General features: G+C 37.5%; 2 protein-coding genes across 29 annotated transcripts in view; one reads left to right on the top strand and one right to left on the bottom strand.

Moving 5' to 3' along the window:
- Positions 1 to 15,750, bottom strand: part of ERG28 (ergosterol biosynthesis 28 homolog) — a 36,542-nt gene extending 20,792 nt beyond the window's left edge. Inside the window, exons 1-2 of one of the 2 annotated variants that reach the window (XM_001374708.4) lie at positions 15,368 to 15,750; positions 11,087 to 11,257 (exon numbers count right to left, since the gene is read on the bottom strand). In XM_001374708.4, the coding sequence (XP_001374745.1) occupies positions 11,087 to 11,219 (133 nt within the window). In that variant the 5' untranslated portion in view covers positions 11,220 to 11,257; positions 15,368 to 15,750. The remainder of the gene's footprint in view (positions 1 to 11,086; positions 11,258 to 15,367) is intronic. The other variant, XM_016433032.2, reaches the window with a different exon arrangement.
- The window catches only part of TTLL5 (tubulin tyrosine ligase like 5), a 409,941-nt gene continuing 401,659 nt past the window's right edge, over positions 15,718 to 23,999 (top strand). For 23 of the 27 annotated variants that reach the window (XR_008914964.1, XR_008914965.1, XM_056810663.1 and 20 more), the window contains exons 1-2: positions 15,718 to 15,967; positions 18,914 to 19,082. Coding sequence is in view for 25 of the 27 variants with exons in the window: in XM_056810663.1 (XP_056666641.1) it covers positions 19,009 to 19,082 (74 nt within the window). In the remaining 2 variants the exon portion in view is untranslated. The remainder of the gene's footprint in view (positions 15,968 to 18,913; positions 19,083 to 23,999) is intronic. The other 4 variants (XM_007472778.3, XM_056810646.1, XM_056810665.1 and 1 more) reach the window with 3 other exon arrangements.

Raw genomic sequence — 23,999 nt, 5'->3', positions numbered from 1 at the left:
TCTGCCTAATTAGACTCCTATTGTCCCTGATAATTAAGATAGAACTAGAAGGAATATTCAGTCAATCATCAAGTTTCATAGAGATAATGTTCTTGGAAAACAGGCACAAAAGTAAAAAAAAAAACTTGAATGTTGATACATTGAACCTATAAGAAATATGGGGCTAAGTTTCCATGAAAATTCAGAACTATACTCTTTCCCTAGAGGTTGCTAAAAATATACTTTTCTGCATATCATTCTTTATAACAAAAGATTATTTTTGTTAATTATATACTTTTTAAACAGAGTAACCATGAAATAACTCATTAAAAGCAGTACGTAAAATAAAATTGGTAACATTGAGAAAATCAAACATTGATATTGTATTTTATATTTGATTCCACTATGTAGTTAATTCTATTCTGTATTTTATGTAGCCTATGCCTTTTTTTCCTGTCTCTGAGTGAAGAAGTTCATGAGTTCAAAAAGCTTAGTCTTCTCCTTTCAATTTAGATGCAAAAGATTAGTATTCTAATTAATTACTTAAAAAAAAACTCTTTAACTTCTGTCTTAGAATTAATAGAATTAGAAATAGATTAGAATTGGGGTTAAGCAACTTGCCCAGGGTCACGGTTAGAAAGTATCTGAGGTCTGATTTGAACCCAGGACTTGTTTCCAGGTCTGGCTTTCTATTCATTGACCCATCTAGCTCCCTGATCACTTTTAATTAAAGAAAAATTCTGAGCTAAGTTTGGAGGTTCAATGCTCTAACATTTTAGTATAAAGGAAATTGCCATCTTAGCATGACCAGAAAATCACTTTATGCTAAGGAAACTTGTTACTCCTCATATCTTCAGCTTCTGAAAGACCACATATATATCTGCTTGCTATCCTTGAGGGATTATGAGTGTACTTGGTCTCATTTTTTAAAATTTTTAAATGTTATTTATTTTAAAAATATTTTTCCATGGTTACATGATTCATGATTTTTCCTACCCCTTTTCCTTCCCTCTCCCAAAGCAGACAAGCAATTCCACTGGGTTATACATGTATTATCACTCACAATCTACTTCCATTTTATTCATTTTTGTACTAGAGTAATCTTTTAAAATCTAAATACCAAATCATAAACCCATATATACAAGTGATAAATCATGTTTTTCTTCTGCATTTCTACTCCCATAGTTCTTTCTCATAAGTCCCTCCGAATTGTCCTGGATCATTGTGTTGTTTTTAGTAGCAATATCAATTACATTTGATCATCCCACAATGTTTCAGTTACTGTGTATGAGGTTCTCCTGGTTCTGCTCATTTCACTCCACAACAGTTCATGTAGGTCTTTCCAGTTCACAATAGTATTTCATCACCATCATATATCACAACTACTTGGTCTCATCTTTGCCTATCCTTGTCCATTAAAAAGGTGTCTTATCTCACCCCCAGGAACAAGTGAGTCTGCTTGCTATCCCTGGACCAATAGCCTGAGAATGCAGATGGGCCTCATAAATCAACCAAGCATTCCTATAAGTCAGAGAGGGGTGATTGATAGTCATATGTCCCCATCCCTATAATGCTGCCAATCCTATAACCAATAATATTATTTCTTCACTTACTCTGTTCTGTTCTTTGTTCTAAGTTTATAAAAAGGAGCTGTGCCTCCTCGTAGGGGTCTTTTGGCCCAACTGAGGTAGTACCCATTTGACCCCTTTATTAACAGATCTGTGGCCATGCTAATAAACTTATTTTGCTTAGAGAAAATATATCTTACTTTAACTTTTGTTGAATTTCACTAGCAACAACATAAAACATTACCCCCATTGGTAATACCCTAAAATTCTATGACCTTTTTTTGATAACATTTTAAGTAAGGCAACAACAAAAAAAATCACATTGATTCTAGACAATATTTACTTTTTATAACACATGAAATCTCAGTATCAGTATCAGTATCAGAAATACCATCCAGCAAATAAAATTCTTAAAACTAAAACATTTTTAAACTGAATCTTCCTTCCACTGTGTCAAATGTCAGTGTGAGGGTGATGTACTGTATACTATATTGCTGTAAGCCTCTCTATCTTGGCCATCCTCTGAAAATCAAGGGAGAGGTTGCTGAGACTTTAGTTGCTGCTGTCAGAAGACAATGAGACTGATGAGATTTGAATATCACTTCCTACATTCTGTCCTTCATGGTTGACAGATGGCATTGGAGATAATGAAGGATACACCAGCTTGAAATAATCCATTACTGACATATACTTCATGCTCTATTTGGGATGCCTAAGACTCTCAGAATTTGGGAGAATAGCAGAGGTAAATTGACATTTAACCTTGAGGCTTTGATCGATGATGAAATCAGTATCTTTGGTGTCTCTGGCCAGTTGGTCAATTAGGCCAACAGCTGCATCACTGAGGGCTTGGAGCCCAAAGGACTTGCCCTATGTTTTGAGAGCATATGTGTAATACAAAACCTGAGTTTTGAAAGCAGATATGAAAATATACAACAAATACATAAGGAACTATTTATAATAGGAGGGGAAACAAAACTTGTGAAGGACTAATCGGATCCTAGCTGCTCCACAAACTTTCCTACATCAAGCCTCTCATTTTTTCCCCCCACTATTGTGCATAGCTTGCTGATGCAATCCTGCATCAAAGTTAAATGTGCAAATATTGAGAACTGACCATATGTATCATATTCCCATATTATAAACAGTTCCAAAACTTCTATTCAACTCATTTCATCAGGAAGCTTAGAAGTCTTCTATTTCATTGTGTTAACTTTCCTCCCACAGGGTTACATTCAGTTTTGCTTGGTTGTTAAAACTATACCTTTTGCCTTCTAGAATATTGTATTCTAAGGTCTCTGCTCCTTTTTATGGTGATGGCTGCTAAATCTTGTATGCTTCTGATTGTCTCATTGGTATATGAATTCTTTCTTTCTGGATGTATATAGTATTTTTTTTCTTTGACCAGGGAAGTTTGGATTTTGGCTAAGATAATCCTAGAAGTTCTTATTTTAGAGTTCAAGAGGTGATGGGTAAATTTTATTTCTATATTTATCTTGTGGTTCTTTTTTTTAAACAGTTATATTTTTATTTTCTTCTTAATTTCATAGAAATACAAAATTTTAACACTTTAAAAAAATTAAGTGCCATATTCTCTCTCTCCCTCCACTCTCCCCTCTTTGAGAAGGCAAGCAACTGATATAGTTTATATATATGCAGCCATACAAAACAATTCCATATTAGTTATGTAGCAAAAGAAAACAGCAAAAAGAGAAGAATGAAGTAAAAAGTATGCATTGATCTGCATTCAGACTCTATCAGTTCTTTCTCTGAAGGTTGAAAGCCTTTTTCATTATAATTCCCCTGGAATTGCCTTGGATCATTGGACTGATCAGAACAGCTGCCATTCACAGTTGATCATTATACAATATTGCATATGATGTGCTCCTGGTTCTGCCCATTTCACTTTGCACCAGTTCATTCATGTAAGCTTTCTCAGGTTTTTCTGGAAACATGTTGCTCCTCATTTCTTATAGTACAATAGTATTCTCTCACAATCATATACCACAGCTTGTTCAGTCATTACCCAATTGATGGAAATCCCCTTGATTTCCAATTCTTTGCCACCATAAAAAAGAATTTCTATAAATATTTTTGTACATGTAAGTCCTTTTCCTTTAAAAAAAAATCAATTTAGGGTAGACTTAGCAGTGGTATTTTATGGGTCAAAAGGTATGCAAAGTTTTATGGCCCTTTGGGCATAATTCCAAATTGCTTTCCAGAATGGTTGGATCAATTCACAGTTGCCCTTATTTTTCCATATCCTCTCCAACCTTTATCATTTTCCTTTTCTGTCATTTTAGCTAATCTGAAAGGTATGAGGTTGTACCTCAGAGCTGTTTTAGTTAGTATTCTTTAAACAATAATTATTTAAAGCATTTTTTTTTCATATGACTATAGCTTTGATTTCTTCAGCTGAAAACTACTTTTTTAATGTCCTTTGACCATTTATCAATTGAGGAATGACTTGTATTCTTATAAATTTGACTCAGTTCTTTACATCCTGGAATGAGGCTTTTTTCAGAGAAACTTGTTTTCGCTCCCAATTTGCTGTTGTTCTTCTAATCTTGGATGCATTGATCTTGTTTGTGTAAAACTTATAAAATTTGATGTAATCAAACTTATTCATTTTACATCTCATAATGTTTTCTTTCTTTGGTAATAAATTCCTCCCCAATCCATAATTCTGACATGTAAAATATTCCATGCTCCTCCAATTTGTTCATATCACTCTTTATGTCTAAATCATGGATCTGTTTTGATTTTATCTTTATATATGATATGAGATGTTGGTCTATACCTAGTTTTTGCCGAGTTGCTCTCTAGTTTTCCTAGTAATTTTTTTCAAATTTTAATTTCTTATCTCTAAATCTTAGATCTTTGGGTTTGTCAAACACTAGATTACTATAGTTATATACTACTGTGTATTATTTACCTAATATATTTCATTGGTCCACACCTCTCTATTTCTTAGCAAGTACCAATTATTTTGATGATTACTTTCTTTGTAATACAGTTTAAAACCTGATATTGCTAAGCCACCCTTCCTCTACATTTTTTTCATTGATTCCCTTGATATTAATGACCTTTTGTTCTTTCAGATTAATTCTATTTCATTTTGTAGTCCTATATTATTTTGATAGTTTAGTATGGCACTGAATAAGCAAATTAATATAGGGAGAACTGTCATTTTATCATATTGGCTTGGCCTACCCATGAGCAATTAATGTTTTTCCAAGTGTTTAGGTCTGACTTTATTTGTGTGAACTGTGTTTTGTAAAAGTGTTTATATAGTACCTCAATTTGTTTCTGAAATATCTTTAAAATAGCTTTTGCACAAATAAGATGAAGACAAGATGAGGGGGGAAAGTGCTGATCTTTGTGGAGAAGTTAAGTTGAAGGGGAGCTTGGCTGTTCTTCCTGTTACTCCATCTTGCTGCCAGTATAATATATTTGTGTTAGGGGATATCAGACTTTTGAAAATCAATGAAATTTGATGTAAATTTCCCCACTGCTTTTTCCCCTTATTTTGTATTTATCTTATTTGTGCAAAAGTTATTTTAAAGATTTGTAATTAAAAAACTGTCTACCTTTTATCATGTCCTTTATCCTTGAAGAATTCTCTTTTTTGGTTCAGTTGTTTTTCAGTTGTGACCCTATTTCAGGTTTTCTTAGCAAAGATACTGGGGTGGTTTGCCATTTCTTTCTCCAGCTTATCTTATGAAGAACTGAGGCAAATAGGGTTAAGGGTCTTGCCTAAAGTCACACAGCTAGCAAGTCTCTGAAACTGGGGTTCAACTTAAGAAGAGAAATCTTTCTGACACCAGGCCTGGCACTCTATACCCTGTGCTGCTCACCTATCCTAAGATTCTACCCTTATAAAACTAAAAACAATGGAGAAGGAAAGAACAAAAAAGCTAGGAGCTGAATACTGTCAGAGCTATTGGATATGTTGGTTAATTTTAGTAAACTTTCCCCTTTTTCTTTTTTTTAACATTCTTTTTTCTTTTTTAATCTTTGTTATAAAGAATATTTCTTTGTGAAGGAGATGGGGGGGAGTATATTGGGAAATGAAGATGAAGCAAAAAACCCCAAAAGTATCAATAAAGGTTTAAAAAATATTTTATAGTAATCAAAAAAAGAGTGCAAGTTCCTTGAGAGCAGTGAGTATTCCAGGTTTCAATTTGGTCTTTGTTTCTGCTAGGGTCTAGCCCAGTACCTTACAAATAGCAGATGCTCAATAAATATTTTTAACATAAGAAAAACAACAAACCAAAACTCCTATAATTCTCTTAGCCATATCTGTGAAGAGTACCAACACTTTTCTAATTTTTTAAACATTGTAATCTTTTATATTCAGTAACATAAAATTATAGTTTTTAGGTCTAAAATATTAATTTAACCATTGCTGAACACATTAACATTGACAGTTATACTCTAAATGAAACCAGAAGACAAATTAATTGACAATCGATGGAAAGACAGGTTATCTTTAGAGAAGAAAAATAAAAGAGTGGGGGTAGATAGATGGCTCAGTGGATAGAGAGCCAGGTTTGGAGATGGGAAGTCCTAAGAAAGAAGGTAAGGGTTTTAAAAATAAAATAAAAAAAATAAAGGAGTGGACCAAAAGACTACTTTTGGACATGTCAAATTTGAAGAATAAGTGAGATGTCTGAATAGAACTATTCTTTAAGCAGTCTGGGATTTAGATCTGAAAATAGGGAGAAAGATGAGGTATGACAGATACATATTATGATATCATTGTCATCGAGTTAGCTCTTTGCGTCAAGAGAAAAGAGAAAAGTGTCCTGGAAAGAAGAACCTTTAGGAATGCCAACATTAAGGAGGTAGGGATATGCACTGACAGATGAGGCCAGGTCAGAGAAAGAATAGAGAGAAGTGGGAAAACCTATACAGTACTGAATATATCAAGGAAATTGTTCACATTAATCATGCCTCATTCTTTCTGTCCCTGGAGGCCATTCTAGGTCTGGCAATATCATGAAGGTTAAAATCTGAATAAGCTTAAAGAATACTTAAAAAAAATACTTACCTTCCATCTTAGAATAGATACTATCTGTTCCAAGACAAAAGAGTAGTAAGGGCTAGGCAAATGGAGTTAAGCTACTTGCCCAAGGTCACACAGCCAGGAAGAATCTGAGGTCATATTTGAACCCAGGACCTCCCATCTCCATCCACTGAGCCACCTAGCTGCCCTTAGAATACTGTTAAAGCCCAAAGCTATTCCTAGGGATCTTGTCCAATGCCTGAAAATACATAGGAGATAAGATCATGACTTTTCCAAGACTGACTCAAGAAAGTGTCCAGAAATTCTAGAATGAAGCAGATTCTTGAGCTGGCCTTTATAAGAGATAATTCATGGGGTCCCTATTGAATTTATATCTATATGCTCTGAATTAAGCCTAAATCAAACTAGCATCCATGGCCAGTGGGGAGATAAGTTGTGAGAAAGTTATATTTGCTCAAGTACTTGTAAAGGTTTGATCTACTGTGGTACACTCTGACACTGCCCTTTGGGAAAGGTACTTGCTAACCATTGTGGGAATCAGAGAACATCTTGTATACCCTCATAAAGTTCTTCATAAGATCTATCCCATTTCTTATATTACATCTGTGATAAGTACACCACCTGTTTTATATAAGTTGGTCTGGTTTTTTGCCAATGGGCAAGGGAGGCTATTCTTAGGGTCATCATTCATTTGGATTTCTTTTCACTTGAGGCATAAAAGATCCAGCAGGTGGGGGACTCAGTATCAAATTCCCATTGCCCTGTGGAATGTCTTTCTGACTAGCATGGCTTCTTGCTGTTGTGAATGTAGAATAAAGAAACCATTTTATATATTTTTTAAAACTTTAATTATTATGTCCTTTATTATTAGCAAAGCCATTTTCATTATATTTTGTAAACCATGATTATCTCATTGTATTCTAAACCCTATCCTGAAATCAAGAGACTGTCTTGAATTAGATCTATTCCAGAATAATTGGAAGGGGGTGGTCTGTAATGAATTAATGGTTTAATTCATTTTTAAAGTGGGGAAAGAATAGTGTAGAACTAACAGAGTTTAAGGTGACTGGAAGGTCAGTTACAAGACTCTGGTATCCTATGTCCACTGAGGTTGTTAGTTATATGTGACAGTAGAATAAAGAGGAAGCTCCTATTCAACCTGTAGGGTTAGCTTAAAGGATACTAAGAAGTCTGTAAGGGAAAGTAAAAATACAGCAGAATTAAGTATTTCTTGGCATTTATTAATGGCTTAAGAAAAGCTTGATCACTTGTTTTGAATGAAGATATATGAATGTTACTAGATCCCTAAGCTATTCTTCTTCCTTCAAGGTATAGTCATCAAAGATCAAAAAAGCTCATTCACCTCTGTTCCAACTACCCATTGGACAGTTTACCATCATTATATCTTATAGAGGATTTGCTTGTGCAAATTCACCTGAACCAGTTAAGAGATCCTAGATGAAGACTACTTTTTTCCCCCTTTTAAGGTAGCTAAAATGGGGTATTCTGCATACTCAGTTTCACAAAGACTAATTTACTTTGCAACCTGTTCTCCAATGAAGGACAGCAAAATGGAGGGAGGTGGGTTTCCTTTTTTTTCTTCTTTTTTAAGAGCTGCTTTTATGCCCTCTCCTCATATTTATTCCAGACCTTAAAAACCAGCCTCCTTTAGATACAACTAATTTTCTTGAAAATGCCAAATATTCTGGTCCATGCTTAATTCAGATTAGTCTAGCAATTCAGGTTTGGGCTTAAAATTCAAAAAGACCCTTTAGGGTCCATAAAATGCAATAAAAATGACTTTACTAAAAAATGGCCTGGACAAAAAGGATAAAGCAGCTCTACCTTTATAAATAGGTGCTACTCCTACCATAGCTTCCAAAATATAGGAATTAAGTTTTATTCATGAAAAGGCTGGGAATATCACCATTGTAAAAGGAAAATTACTTTCCTAATGTCCCATGTTTCAAGAGACAGACAAATGGAAGTGCTATTATTACTATGTAACCAGTGTTATCAACATTCAAAAATTCAAGAGTTAGAGATTCCTAAATCAAGGAGGCCCCACTTGATTTCCCCCCCTACCCCATGACATCTCTGTCTCTGTCTCTCTCTCTCTGATAAACCAAGAATGATATTAAGGCAGAGGGGACCACACTAAAATAAAAATTTCAAGTCATACTTTGGTCAATTTAATTGCTATAATAAAAAAAATTAGGGCATTTAAAAAATACATTAAACATACAGTATTATATGCTATGGATCCTAATCAGCATCAGCTAACACTTGTAGGGGAATCTTCAGGAGCTGTGTTGGCTCCGTGTCTGGCATGCATGTCAGAGAGGGATACTCCCCAGCCCCTCTCCATGCACACTTGAGGACATTTCTCCCATCAACTGCCCCTCTTCCCAGCAGCTCAATGGGAGCTCTTCCTCCCTCTGGGGTAAAGGGGCAACTCACATTTGGCATGAGGGTGCAGTTTGAGCCCTTGGTCTCTAAAAGGTTTGCCACCACTCTTCTAGAGCATTCCTAAGGATAACAAATCAGTATAATCTATTTGGGAGATGACAAATGGGAAAATAAAAGTTTGTTTAGCAGTCCCATAATGTCTATTTCATTTGAACTCCTCTCTCATTTACTGTTAAGAACTAATGGGGACCATTTAGCATCTTTGGCCAGTCAGCAGCTTCTTATGGCTTACCATCCCTGGCAGCAGCTAAGAGGCTCTTTCCTCTTTTCCTGACTTGTGGTCCAGCTAATCATCATGACTAATAATAAGAGATAGAATTTTTTGAGCACTTTAAGCTTTGCAAAGCACTTTATAAACATTATCTCATTTGATCCTTACAACAACACTATGATATAGATGTTCTGATTATCCTGATTTTATACATGAGGAAAGTAAGGCAGACAGTGGTCAAGTGACTTGCCCAGGTTCGTGAAGCTATTAAGTGCCTGATAAGGTTGACTCCCAGTCCAGTGTTTTATCTACCATGTCATCTAATTATCTAACATTAAGAGCTGGTGGGGTTTAAAATCAGGCATAGCCTATACCATTTCATTTTCCTCCCGGATATTGCAGACAATAGGATGGAATTTCTATCTAGGTTAGCTATAAATGTGACACAGAACTGTCAGCTGCTAGGAGATTTTGCTGGAGACCAAACCATTTTAATTCTCTATGCTGGTTCTATATAATATACATCCCATCAGAGAAATAAGAAATCTTACAGCATTCATAACAGAGAGGCTCTAGAAAAATTAATTACTATCTCTAACTGTCCCCCAAAGAAACAGATTCTTCTAGGGGGTTCGATCAAGGGAAGAGACTTTGAATTTTTTTCCTGGGGGGGCTGTCCCTGACTTTCCTATAATCATAGGAACCATTCTCCATCTGTATGGTAGAGAAAAATCTAAATGAGCCAAAAAAATTTTCAAGATTATAAGAAAGGATACTATAAAATGATATGAGAAATGAGAGTAATATTTCACTGGGATCTCATTAAAGAAAGAGCTACCAAACTACTGTTGTAGCCACATTTGTTCCTATTCAGCTTTCTATTCAGGTTTCTCTCTGTAGAAAGAGAATTAATTGCTATACAGTCAATGTGTAGATTTGTCTTGTTAATGTATATTAATTACAAGGGAGGTTTTATTTTTAAACCTTTACCTTCTGCCTTAGAATTGATACTAAGTATTGGCTCCAAGCCAGAAGAATGGTAAGGGCTAGGCAATTGGGGTTAAGTGACTTGCCCAGCATCACATAGCTAGGAAGTTCTGAGGCCAGATTTGAATCCTGAATCTCCCATCTCCAGACCTGGCTCTCTATCCACTGAGCCATCTAGTTGCCAAGTTGTTTTTTTCCTTAACTTTTTTGGAAGAGGAAAATTGGGGTTGGGGGATGCTATAATGATAATGAAGTAAGAAAAAAAAAGAGTATCAATGAAGCATTTAAAAAACACAAAGAAGAGAGAAGTTCAGAGGAAAATACAAATAAGGAGGACATTGTACGATATGTGTGAATATATGTATGTATACATGTGTGTGTCTATGTATGCATATATATATGCATAGATACACACATCTATTTGTATTTGAAACCCTTACTTTGTCTTAGAATTGATACTAGATACCAGTCCCAAAGCATAAGAGTTGTAAGGGCTAGGCAACTGGGGTTAAGTGACTTGCAAGGGTCACACGGCTATGAAGTCTCTCAGGCCACATTTGAATCCAGGTCCTCCCATCTCCAGGCCTGGCTCTTTATCCACTCGGTCACTTAGCTGCTCCTCCATATTATGTTTTTAAAAAATATAGTTGTACATAATGGAGGTTTCATGTATAATTTTCATTCTGTTGTTTGTTGACTATGGAAATGCTCATATTTATTGATGTTTGTTAAATTCAAGATAATTTTTAAAAATTAAAAACTATTAAAAAACAGAATTTATGAGCCCTGGACTGTCATCACATACTGCACTCCCAGAGAGAATATGATGCCCTACATACTTACCCAGGTCTGGCTTGCCAGTGTATAGCTTCTCATAGAGGAAGGTATGGTCTCGGAAGCTCTGCAGCGTGTTCCCCATGGCTATAATGGATACTATAACCAACCAGCTGCGTAGCACATTCAAGAAGCGGCTCATTTCTCACTTCAGCACCAAGGGGGCTTCTCTGTCAGGAGCTATACAAAGATTGGGGTGTCAAGATGATGAGACAACAGAGAATCAGTAACTGGGGCCTGAATTCAGCCCAGATTAATTGATCACTTTCTTGTTTCTTACCAGTAACAGGATTTCTTTTCAAATGGGCATTTAGGTAGTCTATCTATGTCATTGAGAGTCTTAAGAAGCCTTTAATTCTCTACCTTGGGGTATCCAGAGTTGAAGAAAAGTATGGAAGTTGCTAAGGAGGGCACATGCTTTGACTCTAGTTATTCTAGGGATGTCTACATAGAACCTACTAATTTTTCTGCTTCCTTTTGAGAAATAAGCAAGGAAGAGGCTAGACAGAACCTGTTAATGTCTTCTACCAACAATGCAACAATGCACCAAACCACATCTAGAAATAACCAAAAATAGAAGGCTTATGCTGCCATTTCTTAGGTCAGGTTATCATGTAGCAGTTCAGGATCATGGCACCTACACCAAGCCTGCTAGAAAAGAAACAAGGTGGGAGTTCGACCACTTGGCTACCTTTGTTCTTTGAGGATGACTAGAGCCCTAAGCTAGTAGGAAAGGTTTAATTACCTTCAACTTTCCCCACATTGAAGAGACCAGAGATTATTAGCTGGCCAGGGGAAACAGAAGAAAAGATTTTTGTTCTCCTCTGGATCCAAATATGAATTGACATAATCATTGCATCATAGACCTTTATAGTTCATTGATTCTAACCTTTCACTCCATATATATATCCATATAGATATATCCATATCCATATATATCCATATAGATATATAACAACCCTGACAAGCAGATAATGAGAGAAAAAGAGTTTTTGGTCCATCAATTTAGATTTGAAAGAGATCTTGTCCAACCTCTCCTTTTACACCATGAGGAAAGAAAGGCCTAGAGAGTTTCAAAGACTTCCCCAAGGTCATGCAAGTAATGAGAGGCAGAGCTGAGATGAGAACTGATGTCCTTGGACACTAAATCATCTTTTTTACTGCAAGCCTTGTGTCTGCTAAGTGCTACCCAGCAGCTCTTATGATCAGAAGTGGGTATGACAGAACTAACTTTTGGGTATGGAGGATGGATAGGTTAACAACAGGAGGGGCAAACTCTTCCATTTTTTGGAGAAGTAAAGCTTTAAGTGTATTCACACATTTCATATTATTGCTGTCCTCCCTGTGTTTACCAATATTCTCTTACATATTTATTTTTGCACACCCACAGAGAATCTTCTATTTTTATATCTGTTCTCACAGAACCAAAAGTCTCCTTAGTATCTCTTCTAAAAAGCAGGGCTTGACTATTTCTTTAGTCCTTTCCTGCTAAGGACTAAGAAGTGTCTAGAGGTGCATACTGTTGGTAGTTTTAAAGCGAAGAAAAAGTGGAGATGAGAAATGGGTATATAGTGCACCCTATGGATACTGGTATCATTATTTCAGTCATACCAGCCTGCCAATGGTTTAGAATAAAACTTAATTTTTTCAGCTAGATTTAGCAGTTATTATCAATTCCATGACTACTCTCCATCTTCAATGTTTTCTAGAGAACTTTGTGTCACTTGCTTCTTTGTCCCCTTTTATTCCTTACCTTACATCATATGGATCTGTGTACATGTTTTATTCCCCTAGTAGAATGTAAGCTTCTTGAGGGCAGGGTCTAGTTGTTATTTTCTTCATATTCCCAGTGTCTAGTACATTAAGCAATGTAGCCATTTGATAAATGCTTGCTGAATTGCAATGAGTAAGTGCTAAAATATTCTAGGATTCTTAAATAGAGGAGGCATTATCTCAGGGGTTATCATAGCATTTAGAGGAAGAAAGGACCTCAGAGATCAAGCAGTCCAGTGATTATTAAAAGGTATGCAATGAAATCCCTGGCCCCTATATCCAGCTGCAGTTTCTGTTGCCTGCTCTTCCTAGTATAGTATGGGGAAGATCAAAATAGGAGTTATATTCTGAGATATACAAAACTTCTATCTCCATAGTTTCTCCTGGGGATCTGAAGAAAAGGATAAAGGGGTGGGTGAAGGGAAGGAGAGCAGCTAGGTGGTACAGAGGTCTGAATGCCAGGCCTGGAATCAAGAAGACCTGAGTTCAAATCCAGCCTCACATGCTTACTAGTTTTTATGACCCTGGACAAGTCACTTAACCCTATTTGCCTCAGTTTCCTCATCTGTAAAATGAGCTGGAGAAGGAAGTGGCAAGTCACTGCAATGTCTTTGGCAAGAAAACCCCAATGACTAAACAACAAAAGAAGGAAAAGAGAAGCAGAACTACACTGCTCTGGAAGCCCTACTGCTCAGAAACCCTACTTTGATGCAAATTTAAATATATTTAGTGTCCTAAGAATCCTTATGGTAAAGAATTACACTGTTATTATCAAGAACAAAGATGTTAGGGGCTTCTCTAATAGGCATTGATTTAGCAGCTAGAGAGCAAATCCTGAAGGCTGGAAAAGACTCTTCTCATTAATAATTTAAGATTCTATTATTTCATGACTGTGAGTACTCCCTCCAATTGAGAGTATTTCTTCTAAGACCCAGGAGACAATTCTTAAAGTTGCTGTGGCTGAAAAATCCATCACTCTGTGATTTAGCTAGATTTCTCTTTAGATTAAAGATCATATAATATCTATCACCTGGTCCATATTTGAAGCTTTTCCAGCTTGGTAGGACCTGTCAGAGATGCAATCTTTTGGCACAGACTTCAAGAATACAAAATGTCCTTCACATCACAAAGAAGCATCAGAAGAAAACTAACCTGGTTTGGTAATATTTTAATGAAATTTCGCTACCTACTAACAGACATAGATATTCATGCTGAAGAATCTAGGGTTATATCTTATATGGCTATACTTAAATCAAAACCAAGCAAACCAGCATCCAAATTCAATTTCAATTCAATTCAAATTCAATGAGTGGACCTGGATAACACTTTAAATCAAATCAATTTGATTTAAATAAAATGCAACTCATGAAAGATTCACTTATTTGGATGTGGAGTTGTCCATTTGGAGTCTCATAATGAAAGCAGTTATATTAGTTACCCAAGGTGATAACAGAATACAAAATCTGCAAGAGCCAATGCAGGTACTCAAAATAACATGGATCTCAAAAGAAGGAAAAAAGAGATGGATCTCAAATACTACTTCTACTAGAAGACTTTCCTGTTCCCTCCAATTACTAGTACCTTCCTTCCTATCTTGCATTATATATATATTGTGTGTGTACACACATCTTATTGAGAGCTGGGACTGTCTCTTGTGTCTTTTTATTCTCAGAGCCTAGCATAGAGTAGATGCTTTGGGTAGAGCTAGATGGCCTCTAAAATCCCTTCCAGATCCAAATCTATGGTCCTATGATACTCTATCTGGGCATGTTTGGGGCATCCCGCTCTCTTAGGAGTTAAACTGGAAAAGAAGATCCAGTTAGTTGAAAAAAAATTAGAAATCTGGGATGTGGAGGAATAGAATCTAATAAAGGAAAGAGCCAGGTGAAGGGTGGTGGGGAAAGAAGTCCAAAAAAAGGGGAGGGGGAAGTAAAAAATAGGAAGGGGAAAGGTAAAAAAAATCGAAGAGCACGAGTAGTCCGATGAAGGCGGGGGAAGGTGGGGTGGCGGCGGCAGTGAGAGGAGTCACTTGAAGGGGGAGAGTGAGAAGCCAAAAAAAGGTGGAGCGAGATCAGCCCCTCCCCAGGGGGGATATCAGAGTCAAAAATGGGGGGGGGGGGGAGAAGAGTCAAAAAAGGAGAAAGCAAGAGGGTCCAGATGAAAAGGAAAAGAACCACAGAAGGACGGCGAGTATGGGAGTGGAAAACCAGATATTTATGTGTTCTTCCTCCCCTCTACCAACCTCTCCCATTCTTAGCCCACAGCGCTTCCAAGAGGGGGCCACATTCTTTCCCAAGACACTGCTCCGAAGCTATCCTCAATCCTGCATTCCCCGCCCCCGCACCCCAAATCTATCCTTTCTCTTCCTCTCTCTTCTTTTATCCTCTCCTTAGTCTTTCCCCCTGATTTCTCTCGCTATTGCTTCATCCCTACCTCTTTACCTTCACTAGCATCTAGGCCAGATTTGTTCCCCACCTCTGGACGCTTCTTCCCTCCCGGGCCCCTCGCTTCCCATACCTGGCAAAGCAAACCTTGAAGCACCAGCGCAACCTTCAATTTCACTTCAATCCCGGGGTACACCTGAGACCTCTTTCTGTCCCCGCCTACATTCGAATCAGATTTTGGATTGGCTCTCTTTGTATCAATCCTTGGTTTTATTGGTTAAAAATGACATTCCTCCGTGCAGGAGATGGAGAGTGAACGCTTGCGAGGCCAATCAACATTGAGCATTACCGAAGTCTCTTCGTGACAAAAATCACGTGATCAACCCTCTTTTGGGGAGTGGCGGAAGAATCGAGGGTTGAGGCCCTCCCCCTCGGACTGCGGCAGAGTCCCGAGCCACGCTCCAAGAAAGACAAGGGAGGGCATGTGTGCGTAAGCGCGAAGGCGATGACGGAATTCTTTCGCGACGGTGGCTGGCGCTTGCGCAATGCGTCGGAACTGGGCCTCCTGCGCTTGCGCAGTTTATTGGGACGGGCGGTTGCTTGTTGGTTGTTGTAGTAACGGGGGAAGCAGCCGTCGGTGGCGGTGGTGAGCCCGGAAAGGGGGAAGGAGGAGGGAAGAAGCGCCCGGAGCGGTCCCTGCCTGCCTGACCCGAACCATGGGAAGATGAGACAGGTACTTGCCACCTCTGAGCCTCTTGGCGCCCTTGGGGAAGTGGATTCCGGGCATCCTGGCGGGTAGTTGTGCTTCCTCTTCTGGCTGGGCTACGGGGAGCCTCTAGGAAACCCCAGAGAGAAGTGCCTGATTTTCGGACGCGTATGGGAATCGGAGGGGTGACGGTCTCTTATTTCCTTCTGGCATAGCAATTGTAGGCTCTTCTTTGATCTCAGGGGGTCGAGGCGGGAACGGAAGATTTCCAGGCGAAGAAGCTTCGCACCCGGTCCCGCCAGGACCTCAGTTTCAGTGCTTAGGGATCGTAAGGAAACTTTCCTAGAGTCTGAATGGGGAGGCGGGGGACTCTCCTGGGCCGACAAAAGAGAAAGTTCCAATCGCAGGTTTGTGACAGCGCGGTAAAGTAGCAAGTGCAAAGGGGTCCCAGTTGACAGACAGGCTGAGACTCGTTGTAGTTAACTGATCCACGGTCACACTATGACCTCCCCTCTCCCCAAATTCCCTTTTACTTTCTCGTTGACAGTAAGTAGCTCCATCCTCGAAAACTACGTGTTGTCCTTGACCGCTCTCCCTTTCCCTTGTCTTGTGTAGTCTTAGTTGTCAAATCCTCTCCTTTCTACCATCTCTCGTACTTGCATCCCTTCTCTTCTCGAGTATTGCACCTACCATTGGTGCAGGTCCTCATCACTCCATACCTGGACTATTGCAGTAGTAGCCTGCTGCCTCAAAGTTTCGTCCTCACTGCAGTCCATCTTCCACCCAGCTGCTGTCAAATTAATCTTCTTATACAGATCAGGCCTGACCATATCACTCCCTCGTCCACCCCACTCAGGAGACTCCAAAGGCTTCTTATTACTTCTAGGATCGAATATGGATTCCTATTTGACTTTTAAAGTCCGCATAACCCTTTCTACCTTTCCTATCTTCTGACACTTTACTCCCCTTCATATACTAGGCTTTCCTGTGACACTGGGCTCCCTGCCCCTGTCTCCCCTCCCCCCCCCAATCCCCTGCCTTCCTCAACCAATCTAGGCATTTTTACTGACTTCCCCCAATCCCTTCCAAACCCCATACCTGGAATTCTCTCTCTTAATCTTATTTATTTACTAACTTCCCTGTCTTCAAGTCTCAACCCTAATCCATCTTCTGCAAGAAGTCGTTCCCAGACTTCATTAATCTTAAAGCCTTCCCTCTGAAACTACAATTTATCTTGTATGTATTGTGCTTGTACTTAGTTCTTTGCAAGTTGTTTTCCCCATTAGCCTGTGAGCTTCTTGAGATCAAGAATTGCCTTTTGCCATTCTTTATATCTCTAACATTAGCATAATGCCTAACACACACTAGGCCTTTAATAAATGCAAATTGACTTTAGTACTAAATGTCAGAGCTCTAACCTACCTTCTAGCTAGGTGGTACAGTAGATAAGAGCGATGGACCTGGAGTCAAGAAGAACTGTTTAAATTCAGTTTCAGGTACTCATTTACTGTGACTTTGTGCAAGTCATTTAACTTCTGTTTGCTTCAGTTTCCTCATCTATAAAATGAGGATAAATAATAATAGCACTTGCCTCCTAGGGTGGTTGTGAGAATCAAATGAAATAATATTTGCTTAAGCACAGTGCTATATAAATATTGGCTATTATTATTCATCCAAATTGTTTCACTACCATTCCAATACTTCCTATTACATTAGATACAACATTCAACATGGTTCAGTTGAAAGATCCTGGGGATATAGGTTCTAGACTCTCTTTTGTCACAAACTTGCTGTATGATTTTGAGTAAATTACATCGCTGGGCCTCATTTTCTTTGAATGAAAAGTTTGTATTAGATGATCTCCAAGACCTCTTCCATCTTTTATATTCTTCAATTTTATATATCCTTTTATTCCATCTTTTATATTCTTTAATTTTACATATCCTTTTATGGGAAATTCTATAAGAACCAAAAATCCTCCATCAGAAAATTCTTCATGTTTTGTAGAGAACAGTAAGGTCTCATTTGGAATTTCCAGAATTAATTTTAAGTTTAGGAAATTATTCTTTGGGCCAGATTGCAATATTTGTACTGTGTCACATAATATAACTATCTTGCTAGTTTCATTAAAATCTTGTTGAGAATTCTGATTTTAAAATAATTAGTCTTAAGATAAAATTTCCTTGCACTCTTGATAAACATCTATGGATTTAGCAAGAAGGATAACTTTAAAGTATGCTTGATATGGCAGCATGCAGAACAGAAAGAGTTCTAGATCTGGAATCAGAGAAATTGTATTTTAATTCTGACTTTTTCACTTATTACTCATGTGAAATTGGACAAATGACTTAACTTTTCTGGGCCTCAGTTCCCTCAATCTATAAAAATGGAGAAATTGAATTATTTATTAAATTACCTTTCTGGATTGAAATGTAATGATTTTTCAGTTTTATGATAAAACCTTGATCCTGGATTTTTCCTCTACCAATACTATACCTGTTGGATTTACTTTCCTGGTATTATATAGAAATCTGTTGTCTGAGTGCTTGCCATAGAAATATTCCAGAGGAATCATGCTGGAAGTATCAAGGAAATAAATTTATATGCTTATTTGAATTCAAATGAACTTGGTTTTACAGTTAGGTTGGGATCTGCCTGCAGCAATTCTGTCAATTCTAGATAACTAATACTATCCGAACTCTCTGTATACCCATATACTTTCTCTGGTACATATTAACCCTGTTATAATGTAAAAGAAAAAGAAACCCAACCAAATAGCTTTTGAAATATGTATAGCAGACTACTACTTTTGAGATAATTTTTTATTTTTGTAATATATTTGAAGCTTATTGCTCAGTAATAAAAACTTCTGGAGGTCAGGGTCCTAGTTGCATGTATACATAGCAATTCCTTTACAAAGGAATTGACTTTCTTTTTGTTATCTAAGGGTGCTTTTCTTGTTAATTATCACAGGAAACTGTGCCACCCAGATTATTTGATCCAGTGAGCCTGCAAAGAAAGGTCTCTAAGGCCCCCGTCTGCTGACTGCATGAAAAACCCTAAAGGAAATGCCAGTCGTGATGGCCCGGGACCTGGAGGAAACAGCATCATCCTCAGAAGACGAGGAAGTGGCAAGCCAAGAGTAAGTAATAGCAAGTATCCATTAGCCTGTAGATAAATAGAGATTATGTAATCTGCTAAATTTATTGTTTTTATCTCTTTCATATTGCCTAGTTTCAGTTCTAACTTCTATGGGCCTCTAGATAAAAGTCTTATTCTTAGATCCCTTTCAGTTTCTAAAAGTGGGAAAAGATCACATTTCTTTGAGAGCCCTGGATTTTTATTGATAAATTTTCTCTAATATATTGTGTATGTACCTTTGAGTTTTTAGTCAGTTAGGGGTCCCTGAGACCAGTGGATCATTTTGAGAAGTAGGTCTCTAAACTGTGTCATCATTTTAAGCTTCATCTTTTCAAAGGTTTCTGTTATAGTGAAATTAAAACATGAAAGACAAGTGATTTTTCCAAGGTCACAAAGTGAGTCATGAAGACTAAGACTAAACTTCTAATATTCCTGCATTTCCCTAGTCAATTGAGCCATATTAATTTGTGTAGTTTTTAAGATTGAATTGGATTATTTAATTATTGGATTATTTAATTATTATATCATTGAATTATCTGACCCATGTCATTACTACTACTACTATTACTTTTATTACAGATAACATTTATATAGGGCCTACTATGTGCCAGGCATTATGCTAAGTGTTTTTACAAATGTTATTTCATTTTATGTTCATAACAACCCTCATTATTGTTTGAACTAATTTATTTGATCCAGAAAATGAAGGAGACTCTTTCTTGGAATAAAATCTGACATTTCAGTCTCTCTGAGATTTCTCAGCTATGTTCTGTTCTGAAGTAGTAAATCTAATATTAAAATGAAATAAGTCTTAAAACTTATAGCCTTTTTGAAGGAAATCATCCACTGCTGAAATGACTTTGAAAAATTTCTTTAGACCTAGGATTCTAGGCCATTTAATGTGAACAGAAATAACAGAGACCTAGTGACATTTAATTTAGGATGTTTATAAGTGCACATTGTCCTCATATCACTTCTTCCTATAAGCTTTTTGTCCCTTCAATATTACCTCTTTGACTCTCACAAAGCCTTTTCTTTCTGTTTTAAGGATTATTCCTTTACTTCATGACCATTCAGTGTGTCAGTGTAATCAGAATTTAGGTTTTACTAGGTATTTGCAAAAGGATTCCACAAATCTATCCCAATTTGTTTTCTTAGGGATAAATTGACACTATTGTTGCAAATTTAATTTCGACTAAACCAGGCTATTAGCTTATGTGACAAGGAAATCACTTTTAAAAGACTGATATATATTAATTTAAGGTCGCCAAGGAATTCAGCTATGTAATTCCTTAATGAAAACTCAAGTCAGCCGTCAACCTTTTATGGAGTTTTAATTACAAACAGGAGGAAGAAAGGAATTAGAGATAGAGAGATAGAGGGAGAGAAGGGAATAGGGCTTAAATACCCCTTCTGTTTAGGCTGGGCCAAAAGGCCCAAGCCCTTAGATAGCTGGGGCAATGAAAGGAGATCAGTCCCTATTACTCACGTGACCAAAAATGGAGAAACAGTCTCCGGGGGCCCCCACCTTCAGCTTCCTTCAGCGCAAGCTTCTCAGAGCACACCGCAACCACTCCGACCAACTCCTCAACCACCTCCAGTCTTCAGACCCCCCTATCCTTAAGGAAACCATCCAAGTTCCCTCCCCTCAGTCCTCACATCTACCAATCACCTGTCCATCAATTTCCCTGTGCCAATGGAGGCTCTAGCTTAACCCAGGACCGCCCAGAGGTCTCTGGCTTTGCACATGTCTGTTGAAGGTCATATTTTCAAATAATTAAATCTTTGATCCTTTGCTACAGCCCTTTCTAAATCCTGTTAACCTGAGTAGGGTAGAGATTGGAATAATTAAATTTTGATCTAGGCTGCAGCCCTTACTCAATCCTGTTAGGACTGAATAGGGTGGAGATTGATTCCAAGTATCTCCATTGTATCAATTCTAAAATCAATCATGACTCAAAGAAATTCCTGTTCTATGCTTAAGCATAGGTCAAAGTCCTTTCCATTGTTCAGCAAAAGGTTTCTGTCCTAAAGTAATCTTAAGAAGGGAGAAGGAACCTCCCATGCCAATGGGGTTCACATTCCAATAGTCAAGACCCACTATCAATAGGAAATTTTTCAAGTATGAAATTTCCCAATGGTGAAATTTCCAACATTTATAAGTCTAAGAAATTTTGAGGTTTACACTTACATCAAACTCTTTTGAATCCCCTTTTGCATTGGCATTGTCTTTATTCATTCTTCCTCAGTTTGTATTACAAGACTAAGAGAAGAAGGGGAGGTTGAATTGGAAGTAAGCTCTAGATTACCTTAAAGTTTACTTTAGCTTAGGGACTTGTAGTCCATTCCTTTGCCTATGGGGCAACCAAGTCTGTGGGATTTATGTGATAGCTGGGATTCACATGGCAGATGAGGTCCACATGGGAAATGGGATCTGGAAAATTTCTACCAACACCAACTCTCTTTAGATCCATGGAATGGATTCATTATTTATTTATTTATTTGCTTATTTTTTTAAAACTTCTTGTTGGTATATCTCTTACCGCAAGGTTAGTGCAGTCATTATGTATCAGAGATGAGACTTGAACCTGTCTTCTTGACCCTGAGGCCAGCTTTCTATCCATTATATTAGGTACTTTTCACCCATATTCCATTGTTTATGAACTCCTCTCCATCCTTAATATCTTTCATCTTCTGGCATTATTAAAAACCTTGATTTCTTCTGAATACAAAACATCCATGGCTGCTGTCTTCTCCAGTGTTCCACTGAGTCAAAGGTCCAAAAGAAAACACTAGCACAGTATTCTTTCTTAATGTCATTTTCAAACCAAAATACTCAGGTATTCAACTTTAAATTCCATATGTTGAGTGCCTCTTTGTGCAAGGTAGCAGAGCATATTGAATAGAGGATCAGCTTTGGAGTCAAGGAAATTTGGGTTTGAGTCCCTCTCCGACTCATACTAATTGTATGACCACAGGTAAGTCATTTAATCTCCTCGTGCCCTAGGCAGTTTTCTAAGACTTTAAGTTCCAGTTGTTAATATCCATCTGTGGAAGATTACACATCTAGTTCCCTACATTGAAATCACAGTCCTGGGGTATGGATGAGGAGTTGTCAGAAGTAGTCCAAGGAATTTTGCAAGATACTATTGATACAGTGACAAAAACAAACCTTGCCATATGATTATATTACCTTGTTGGTGCTAACTCCTGACCCAGAGGTTACTTGCTTATCTTCCTCAGAGACTTTTTAGTCTTCCTTACCCTCTAATTTGTATTGGAGAGTCCTGTGAGTGACTTTAGTATTGATGTTGATAATTTTCCTCAACTCTCATGAATATTTTCTTCTACTTTGCTTATAGGGATTTAGCATGATTTGAAATTATGCTACTTCTAAATCCTGAACACTAAAATTCCTTTCTCTGCTCATAGTCTCCTTTTTTTTTCTTTTTTAAACCCTTACTTTCTGTCTTAGTAACAACTCTTAAGACATAAAGGCAAGGGCTAGACAAATGGGGTTAAGTGACTTTCCCAGGGTCATACAGCTAGGAAGTATCTGAAACCAGATTTAAACCCAGGTTCTCCCAACTCCATGTCTGGTGCCCTATCTATTACCTAGCTGCCCCTATCCATCCTTTCTAATCTCATACAGTCACATTGAACTTCTTGAACCTACTCCTCACCTTCATCTTGACCTCCGGTCCTTCAAACCTTCCCTTGTCGTCCCAGTGTCTTCATCCTTTAGTTACCCATTTTAACGATATAATGACCTATATACTCTTGAATTTCTTGCCCTTTTGCCCTTTCATGTTTCCTGCCCTGATAATCCCTATTATTGGGTCACTTCCACCATTTGTGTTCCCTGTACTCATAACTCTGAGCTACTGATCATTCCTAAAGGAAACCAAGATTGAAATTGTCCTCACTGTCCCCCCTTCTCCTCAGATTCAAAATGAAGATAAGGACTATTTGGTTTTACATTTTGGTGTTCCCAATTCTTGAAATAGTACCATCACATTACAGGCTTTTATTATGTTTAATTTATATGATTTGCAAACTGTTGCTATTAAATTGGACCATAAGTCTTTTCCTGTTTATATAGGTTCATTCCAATTCAACAAGGCTATATTAAGCACCTATTAAGTTTGAGACACTGTGTATATAGTATTTTTTTTAAACCCCTACCTTCTGTCTTGGAGTCAATACTGTGTATTGGCTCCAAGGCAGAAGAGCGGTAAGGGCTAGGCAAAGGGGGTTAAGTGACTTGCCTAGGGTCACACAGCTGGGAAGTATCTGAGGCCAGATTTGAACCTAGGATCTCCCGTCTCTAGACCTGACTCTCAATCCACTGAGCCACTCAGCTGCCCCCTGTGTATATAGTATTAATGGAAATACAAAACTCAGATTGAAATAATCCCTTTTTTAAGGAGATAGATCTGACCTATAATCTAGTAGGACTTTAATCCTGTTAAAGCTAGGTGATTTGATCTGAATATTTCCTACTAGGAACATCTTTTTTTAAATATAGGCATATCTGGTCTTTATTAATGTAGTGCCAGTTGTTAGTTACTCTGGACCATGAGCATAAAAACGTTTGGGCAAAATTGATCGTTTTAATCCCTTAAAGCTATATTTGTGTGATTTTTTTTATAAAGATGACAATGATTATTAACAAACATTTGAGTGCTTAGTGTATATAAGTGTAACCACCATCAGAGGTAAGAAGAGCTTATGTTTATATAATGTTTTAGGGTTACAGGACCCTTTTACATTTCATCTCATTTGATTTTCACCAGCTCTAAGAAGTAAGTGTTATGGATTTTATGCCCATTTTACAGATGGTGAACCAAGTTTCTGAGAACTTAAATCATTTGTCCAAAGTCACAAAACTGGAAAGTAATAGATCCTAGGACTCAAA

This window comes from Monodelphis domestica, chromosome 1, assembly GCF_027887165.1.
Source record: "Monodelphis domestica isolate mMonDom1 chromosome 1, mMonDom1.pri, whole genome shotgun sequence".
NCBI classification, from domain to species: Eukaryota; Metazoa; Chordata; class Mammalia; order Didelphimorphia; family Didelphidae; genus Monodelphis; species Monodelphis domestica.
Note: the sequence above shows the minus strand (reverse complement) of the source record. Positions and strands in the feature narration are given on the sequence as shown.